Raw genomic sequence first — 8821 nt, forward strand, 5'->3', positions numbered from 1 at the left:
GAAGATGGAGCGAGGTGGTGGCACAACGGCAGAAAAAGGGACAGAAATGGAGTTCTGGGAGAGGGAAGGTGAAAGGAAATAAGTACAGAGAGCTGGAAAAGTAAGAAGGAAATGGAGACAAAACCCAGGCAGGGAAGGGGACTCTGATGTTTCAGTGATTCTGGAGGTTTTACTGAAACCTCACTGGGCTCTGATGCCCTCTCTCCAGCAGGGACAGAGGTTCCCAAAGGTGGCACCATCAGTCCTTAAACTTTGGGAGCCCACTGTGCTGCTCAGACCGCAGCCTGGTGCTAGGGCTGGAAGGAGCAAATGGTGTATGAGGGTCCCAGCTGGGATCCACTGAGATCTGGTCCTGCAGGGGGAAGCTGTCCCCTCCTCATGTCCTTGGGGCTGTGGCAGCCAGGAGGGCTGGGAAGGGGCAGGGGCTCCAAGGGGAAGCACAGGCAGGAGGGGTGCAGGACTTTGAGGGGATTTGGGCTGCAGAGCGCCCTGATGATCACACAGGTCCACAAAGAGCTAAGGCAAAGTGCACAGAAGCACTTCTTTTTGTCTCAGCATTGGCACTTGTTGGGCTGGCTGCTGTTGGTTCTGTTCCTAGAGGGCCAGTGGGGTGAATTTGGGTCAATGTTCCTCTTCCTCAGCCAAAGTGAGGTGCAGTCTGTGCATCCCCCCAAAACAGGCATGCCCACTGCATTGCCGGGGCTCAGCAGAGGCTGGCTTGGGGGCTGCAGCTCCTGTTCATGGAGGGAAACAGGGGGAGTTTGGGGTTGGGGCTGGCAGGAGAACTGCAGAGACTGCTGTGGGACAGGGACAGAGCCGTGGGACAGGGACAGAGCCCCCAGGACATGGACAGAGCTCTGGGACAGGGACAGAGCCCCAGGCTGGCACCAGCCGTTGCAGGCTGCCCCCGATACGCTTTGGGATGTGCCCCCACCTGCTGCAGGGTGCCCCCACCTGCTTGCGATGCCCCCAGTCCCCCGCAGGACATCACCCCAGCCGTGCTGTGGGACACCCCCTCCATTTACCAGCCCGCTCCCGGAGGCTCCCCCACCAACCCCTTTGGGCGCTGCCCCCGGCACTTTGCGGGATGCCCTCCGCCAGCCCTGGGACACCTCCCAGCCCCTCCTCGGGCTGTCCCCCGAGCCGTGCCGAGCCCCCCGTTGCCTCGGGTGTCCCCCCCCCCCCCCCCGGGCTCCACCAAGCCCCGTGGCTCGGAGGGGTGCGCGCAGCATCCCGCTGCCGGGGCGGGGGTGACTCACGGCGCGGCGCACGGCAGCCCCCAGCTTTATAACGGCCGGGGCGGCACCGAGCACCGAGCCCGGCTCCTCTGCGCCTCTCCGAGCCCGAGGGGGAGAGCGGGGGGCCGCGGCCGAGGGTCGGCACCATGCGGAGCCTGCGCGGAGCCCCGCCGCCCCTGCCCGTGCTGCTGCTGCTGCTGGGGCTGGGGCTGGCGGCGGGGCGCGGAGCCGTCATCACCGGGGTGAGAGGCTCGGCACGGCTCGGCATGGCACGGCACGGCATGGCACGGCTCCGACGGCACCGACGGGACGGGCCGGTGCCGCTGCGGGGCTCTGCCGGGGAGCGGGGGCGGCCGGGGAAGGGGTGCGGGGATGGAGGGGGTCTCCCCGCCGGAGGGATGCTCCCAGCGCCGGGGGATCCCCGGGATGAACGCGACGGGGGTGGAGAGGCTCTGATGTGCCGGGGGGGACACACACACTGAGGGTGTCCCTGCGGGAAGGGGTGTCCGGAGATGGGGGGTCCTTGGGGTGGGGGACAGGAGAGCTGGGGGGGTTCTTTGGGGTGGCCGGTGCCACCGTATGGGGTCTCCGTGCGGCGGGTGATGCTGGGGCTGGCGGCTTCCTGGGGCTGTGGGGTCTGTCCCGGGGGTATGGGGTCTGTCCCAGGGCACCCGGCCGCCCCTTGCACACCCCAGCCCCGGCTGCCCCCCCGGGCCGGTCTCGGGGTCCCCCCCTGCCCGCAGCCCCGCTCCTGCAGCCCTGCCTGCTCGCAAGGCAGGCGCCGGTATTGCAAGCACCACAAAACGCTGCTCTTTCGCCTCTTTTCTTGTTATTTCTCCCCCCCAAGTATGACCGTGCTGCTTCTTCCCCTCAGTAGCCGCCCGTCGCAGATGAGCCCTCTGTTGTTGTTGTTGTTGTCGGGCTCGAGATTTACTTTGCTTGTGAAAATATTTTTTTTCCAAAGACGTTATTTAACCCGAAGCGTTGCATCACTCTCTTAAGTAAAATGATTTTTTTTTTCTTTTGTGTTTGCTTTGGATTAATAACCCGGCGCTTGCATTCTTGTGAGAGCTCACATGTCTTTTGTAACCCTCCGAAGTTGTACTCGCAGCAGCGGGAACTCCCTGGCGGTCCAGGCTCCCAGTGCCGAGCTCCCCGAAGCTGGTGGAAGAGCTCGTAGGCACTTCTCTGGCTGGCAGATCAGCTCCCAGACTGGCAGGGTTTGCAGAGGAGAGAGTGTGAAGGGATCTTTTAAAATTTGAGAATCGGAGGTTCCTTTTATATGGAAATATTTTGAGCAACGGAGGAGCGGTTTATATAAGTCTTGTTAAAGTTGTGGCTTCGCCTTTAAAACATAATTAATAAATTAAATGAAGTAACTGCGAAGCTCTGAATAAAAGATTAGAGACAGAATGTGTTGAAAAAGTAAAAATAGATTAGAAATAGCAAATGTTACTTTATTAACTGCTGCAGTGTATTTCTGCCTAAACCACCGGGATGCGTGTTTGGCTCCTGAACGAGCAGGCAGATCTCAGGTGAGAGCTGATGTAGGTGTTCCTGTCCGCATTCCCCGAGCCTGAAAGTGCTTTTCCTTTGCAATTGAAGGACTCGATTCAAACCTTCCTTACTCCTGTGGCTGTCCATGTTCTGACTTCAGCTGGCTTTGGAGCCAGCATTTCACCAGGGACTTTTTCCTCGAGCAGCATTTTCCACAGAGCCGTGTTAAATGGGGTGCTGAGGAGGAATGTCCTTCGTGTTGTGTCCTGTGCACATTAGGAGGCTCAGTGTGAGTTACACATTGGAGTTAAGGTGTGGGCAGCAGCGTTTGGGCTGAATATTTTACTAGCCTGTCATACGTTTTTGGAAGGGGAACCTGAAAACTCCTGCCAGATGTGTATATGTGCGTGGTGAGTGTGAGCTTTAACACGAAACATCGCCCAGTGCAGGGCTTTAGGTCCCCTGTGGGTGCTGCTCACTGCTTGCCTCTCTCCCTGATGGTTTTGACCTCCAAGCCCCAAATGACCAACCTGCAGCTTTTGTGACCAGGGCAAAAATTAGAACATCAGAAGGATTTATTTTTTTTAAGAGGTTGCAAAGTAAATACTATCTACATGGAAGGCTGCATGGGCAGTTTTGCGGACATATTACTCTTTTAAGTAAATACTCGGTGTGTTTGGGCTCACTTGTAGCACAGAGCTCTTCGCTTTGCTAAATGTGTGTCCAGGAGGAGTGCTGGCCCTTTGGGTTACACGCACTATTAGTGGCTTGACACTAATGCAACAGCTTTTTCCTAAATTACTAGCTGCTCTGTAAATACATATTTTGGTCTGGTGTTGCTGTTTGAAATAGTATAATATTTACCCAGCAGAGTACAGTCTAGTGGCATTTATTATGTAAAACCCAAGGTAAGACCTGTAAGCATTTTTCCTCAAGTGGATATTTGTTCTGATACGCAGCCTTCCCCAGAGCCCTTATCATCTGTTATGTACGTTTTCAGAAATTGCCTGTTTATGTACCGCTGACCAGAGCCTTTGGTCCACCAGCTCTGCTGCCAGCCATGAGGAGGGCAGCGAGTTAACTAAACTCACTTTTGGGGTGTAATCAGAGCCTTTAACTAACAGGATTTCTCACTGAAGAAAGACCAGCTTTAGCACTAAACCCATATTATAACAAATCTGGTAATCTTTTGGTTAAAAAAATAAGCAAAAGGTGTGCAAGAACCTTTTCCAATTCATAATACATCAATTGCTCTTCATGGTTTCTGGGTTTTGAAATATCCCTAATAGTTTGTGTTTTGGTTGGTGCTTAACGAAGCCACGAAGCATATTGGATAAGTGGCTGAAATTTTTATTTCCTTCTTGCAGGGAAATTTTTATTTCCCTCTTGCAGGGTGAGTGTCTCCACTGTAGCATTTTCCTGGGTGTGGACGCTTACACAAAGCTTTTTCTGCTACACGTTTGAGACCTCACGTAATTCCAAATAACCACAAAATCCTTATTTAAACTTTTATTTTGTCTACCTCCACTGGGAGGTTGCTGATGAAACTATCGAGCATTCTTGCATTTGAAAGGCACTCAGCCACAAGATATTATCGTAAGAAGGTAGATGGAATAGTTACCTAAAAATCCTTAAATTTGCAGATAATTTTGTTTCTTAGCTTCTCTGCAAGACTTCTTTGCAACTGGTGCCCTCGGTCCTTGCTCCCATCGGGGAAAGCTTGGTGGCACGGGCCATGATCACTGCAAATCAGTGACAGTCTTGGGGCTGATCCTGTCTCTGGGGTCTGGGCTTAAAACACAGCTTTAAACACCCTGCAAGGTGCCAGGAGCCCACACGTCCTCTTCAGACCTTGTTGTCCTGCCTTAAGGAGCTGCAATAACTCGTGGGGTGTCGAGGTAGCTGTTAGGCACCTGAGCTGTCCTATTTGTGGAAGGCATTAATTATTAATTTTGTCTGCATAACTCTTTGTCAAACTGCAGGCCTGCGACAGAGATCAGCAGTGCGGAGGAGGGATGTGCTGTGCGGTCAGCCTGTGGATCCGCAGCCTGCGAATGTGCACGCCGATGGGGAATTTGGGAGAGGAGTGCCATCCTTTGAGTCACCGGGTGAGTACGTCCCGGGGCTGCGGCAGGGACAAATACAGATACACTGCCCTGGGAGTCGCATTGCATGAAGGTTATACGTGGTGGAAACGTGGGGAAGCATCGTGTGCATTGCAATCCAGCCATTCGCATCTTTATGGAAATAGTGCTGACACATACCTAAGAAAATGTCTTCAGAATAATTCTGACAGTAATACAATACTACACACTGTTTACTTTGTTTTCCTATTAGTTAGTTCTTGCTGATTTGCTCTGTTACATGACCTGAAACATCCCAAGCAGCTCCTGTGCCCAGCCCTGCTCTTGCACATGAGCTGCTGAGCTCCATGGATCTGAACGAGATCCCATCACAGCCACAGACGTGTCACCAGGAGCTGTTGGGACACCCAACACAGCACTGCAGTGCTGTCCCTGCCATTGAGCAGTGATGGCACGCTGTGCTCCAGGGGCCAAGAGCCGCTGGTGCCTTCCAAGGTGGTAGGGAAGGTGCTGAGACCAAGAGAAGAAGAGCACGGCCCAAGAGCCATCACGATGAGGGATACCAAGGCAATGCATTTAGTTTAGAGCTGTAGCCAGCTGCCTCTTTCACACTTTCCTTCAGTGCCTCGTTTCTCAGCTCTGTCTCTCTAGTTAATTTTCTCAGTTTTAGGAAGCGCAAAGCTCTGTTCTATTACAATTATTATTTTTTTAAATCTTCTACTGTGGCATTGGGGACCAAATTCTCATTCTTACTGTGAAATGTAGGAATCTCAGGACAAAAGAAACTGTCCTCTATTATTTATTTTTTAAATGGGCTTATTGCTATTGCAAGATAATTTATACTGTCTGATTTTAGGCTAATTACAATCAGGGAAGATGCCTGCCACCCCGGGCTAATGGTCGCAGTCATGGGTGTTGTGAGCTTTATGAGGTTAATTTCAGATGCAGATCCCTCATCCCACTGCTCATGACAATCACAAAGCAAACTGATTTCCTGTAGCATGTGAAATCACGTATATTTAGGGTGGAGAGCTCACTCAACAGTTTCTCTCCCCTAAATACCTGGGAGGGGGCTGCTGGGGACCAGTCGCCCTGACCACCAGCGCCTTCCTTGGCCTGCAGGCCACGCATGGAGCAGCAGCATGGGGTCGGTCTCTGCACGTGTTGCTGTGCCACTGTGTTTGCACTCCCCTGTTGAAGGCTGTGTATGTGGAATTAGTGCTGCTGGGAGACCACCCTCGTGCTCCCCTGTCACAGCTGTCCCACCGCTGGTGGCCCCCACGGCCACACCACCGCCTGGGGGACCTCCCGAGAGGTGCCCGGAGGAGATGGCTGGTGGATGGCTTTCCACCTCCTGGTTTCCTTCTCAGCAACTAGATGGCGTTGGCTCGATGCTGTTAGCAGCCTCTCCTGGCACCGCAGAGGCAGGCTTTGCAGCAGGTGAGGGTTGGCAGGACCGCAGGCAGAGCTGGCAGCACCGGGGGGGCTTTGCTGCCATTGTGCACCTCGCACACAGCCCCCGTGTCCCTCCCTTGCCACCCTCAGGCTCCTGTCACCCCCTTGCTCATCAAAATCTGGGGCTGGGCTTGTGTTGGGGCAACGCTCCCCATCCCCATAGCGCTGCCACCCGCCCCCTGTCCCTAGCCAGGTGTGTCCCCCCCCCAGCTCCAGCGTGGGCGTCCCCCTGAAAGAGCTGTTTCCTTGCTGAGCGTAAGGCTTTGAATAAACCCCTTCAGCTGTCGGAGGCACCTCTGAGTCAGCCATGCCAGCACGAGAAGCTGAGATTTTTAGGTTTTTCTGCAGCGCTGTGCGTGGGCACCCACAAGGTGTGATTCCTGCGGGGAGCTCCCAGCTCTGTGCCTGGTGACCTCTGTGCTCGTGTGGAGGCACCAGGGTGGGGGGCAGGGGGAAGCCCATGGCATCCCTCGTGCTGGGCTCCTCTCCAGGGGGTGCTGAGCACCGGCTGGTGCTGGCCTGAGGACCTCGATGTGATTAAACAGGTCCTCAGCAGGTGATAAACCTGACACCCACTCTCCCTGTGCCCAGGTGCCCTTCCCAGGGCGGAGGATGCACCACACCTGCCCCTGCCTCCCCAGCCTGGCGTGCGCACGGACTTCTCCCAGCAAGTTCAGGTGTTTGCCGGACTTCAGGAAAGAGGACGTCTTCTTCTAGCAGGAGCTGCTCAGCGCGAGGAAGGGCCGCTCGATGTGTTCCTGTTCTTGTTGTCGTGGTGAACAAGGTACTTACCGGGGAACCCCCTCTCACACACTGTCCTGCCTCGCCACCACCCAAACCGACGATGCGATGCTGTGCTGTAGTGGCCAAGGTTTTCTGAGGGGCTGGCGGTGATGGGGTGGGCGAAGCGAGATGTGCTAACGTGACGCTGCTTTCTGAGGACAGGAGCCCACGGTCCTGTTGTCCCCGTGGTTCCAGCATAGCCCCAGAGCGAGAACATCCAAGGTTATTGTCACCTTTGGAAAATTTTGGCCATGTTTTTACACTTTGGGATGCCTGAATCGAACTGAGATTTGAGTAATTCTATGGTGTGAAGCATACGATGATTGCCAAAATCCTGTATTTACATTTCATTTCTTTATTAATATAACTGTCCTTGTAAGTTAGGCACATCTCTACATTAAAAGATTAACCAATAGATGTAGATTTTACACTTTTAAAAAGTGGGAGATGGAACCAAAGCATTTCAGTATTCAAAGCATTAAATATTTTGTTATTTTAGTATTTTAAGATGAGGAAAAGTTGTTGTTACTTGAGTTGGTGTAAAACTACCTGATCATCTCAAACTCTGTATTAAGATGTAGTTTATATTAAAAAAGGAACCCTGAAGTTTCTTGTAATGGGCTGCCTGACTTCTTGTATATGTATGGATTTGCTGTGTAAAAATTCTGTATCAGAATAATGGCAGTATGTTATTTGATTTATTTTAATATTATAACATTATTTTGTCACTGTGGCTTTCAATTTTTATTTGGTGTAATCTGTTATCACGTAACTCGATTCACCCAAGCTAGCAGAGCTCCTTAAAGGTGGCTTAGGAGAAGATGGTGTGCCTCTGCCTGCTGTTAGGGAAGCTCAGCAGTTAACAAGGCACGAACGCCTCAGCCGAGCTGCACTCTTGGATGGAGATGAGGGGGAATATTGGTGGAGCTCACATGAGAGGTTTTTCTTGGCACATGCCTCAAAGGATCAACTTTAGCCTGTCGAACATGTAATTTGTGGGTTTTCTATGAAATACCGTGCGACTTCATGTTTACTCGCCAGTCCCTGTAGCTGGAATCCTAATAGTTTGTGTGAGCTTCGCACATTTTTTGCTCTCAGACATGCAAACATATGCTGAAGCTGGAAAAGTGAAGTCATTCATCCTCCAACAATCAGTGCTTTTGCTGCTGGTGGCAGTGGGGGATTGAGGAGTTAGCACGCCTGTATGAAAGCAAACACCTGCAGTACTCAGAGAAGATGAGAAACGTCCCAGCGAGTTTACCAGGCACCTGACACTGGGCTCCAGAGACAGAGAGGAACCACTGGAGCAGCTGTTTTGCCAGATCCTTGTTCATCTTGCACGCATTAGAAAGGGAGGTGTCTAGAGAGATAGGATTGCATCTTCCTGACTCAAAGTGGCCCAAGCCCAGAGCTCCTCTTCTGAAACTTATGCATTTTGCTGTACCCTTTGCACTGGTGATAGAGCAGCTGCGCAGGGGGCAGCAGGCTTCAGTCCTGTAAATAAATAAATTAAAAAAAGATGGTTTGCATTCGCGTGGTCACGAATGGAAACTCTGGAAAGCTGCCCTGCCCTGACCTGGAGATCACAGACACTGCTGTGAGGAGATGATTAGGAGGGGCGGGGGTTGCTCTTAACCCAAAGGGCTGGGCTTGTCGATGAAAAAACAGCTTGTTCTAATCCTAATGCAGAAACCCAGGAGCACTGCAAAGAGCCTTCACCTGGATTTAAAATCAAAACTAAAACCTGATCCTACCACTGTCACT

At 52.6% G+C, this 8821-nt stretch overlaps 1 protein-coding gene across 1 annotated transcript; it reads left to right on the plus strand.

The window, feature by feature from the left end:
* The first annotated feature begins 1370 nt into the window (after positions 1-1370).
* Positions 1371-7755, plus strand: PROK2 (prokineticin 2). Its single transcript, XM_082768620.1, has 3 exons — positions 1371-1480; positions 4718-4843; positions 6866-7755. The coding sequence occupies exons 1-3, from the start codon at positions 1385-1387 to the stop codon at positions 6989-6991; spliced, it is 348 nt and encodes a 115-aa protein (XP_082624746.1). The 5' UTR covers positions 1371-1384; the 3' UTR covers positions 6992-7755.
* Positions 7756-8821: the final 1066 nt, after the last annotated feature.

The sequence above is a fragment of the Aythya marila genome (assembly GCF_965140915.1).
Source record: "Aythya marila genome assembly, chromosome: 10".
Classification (NCBI taxonomy): domain Eukaryota; kingdom Metazoa; phylum Chordata; class Aves; order Anseriformes; family Anatidae; genus Aythya; species Aythya marila.

What these genes read in the sequence shown, in the direction of transcription:
- PROK2 (XM_082768620.1), top strand. Translation starts at nt 1,385, where the DNA reads ATGCGGAGCCTGCGCGGAGCCCCGCCGCCCCTGCCCGTGCTGCTGCTG. An exon ending in GCGGAGCCGTCATCACCGGG is followed by an intron (nt 1,481 to 4,717) that starts GTGAGAGGCTCG and finishes GTCAAACTGCAG; the next exon opens with GCCTGCGACAGAGATCAGCA. An exon ending in GCCATCCTTTGAGTCACCGG is followed by an intron (nt 4,844 to 6,865) that starts GTGAGTACGTCC and finishes CCCTGTGCCCAG; the next exon opens with GTGCCCTTCCCAGGGCGGAG.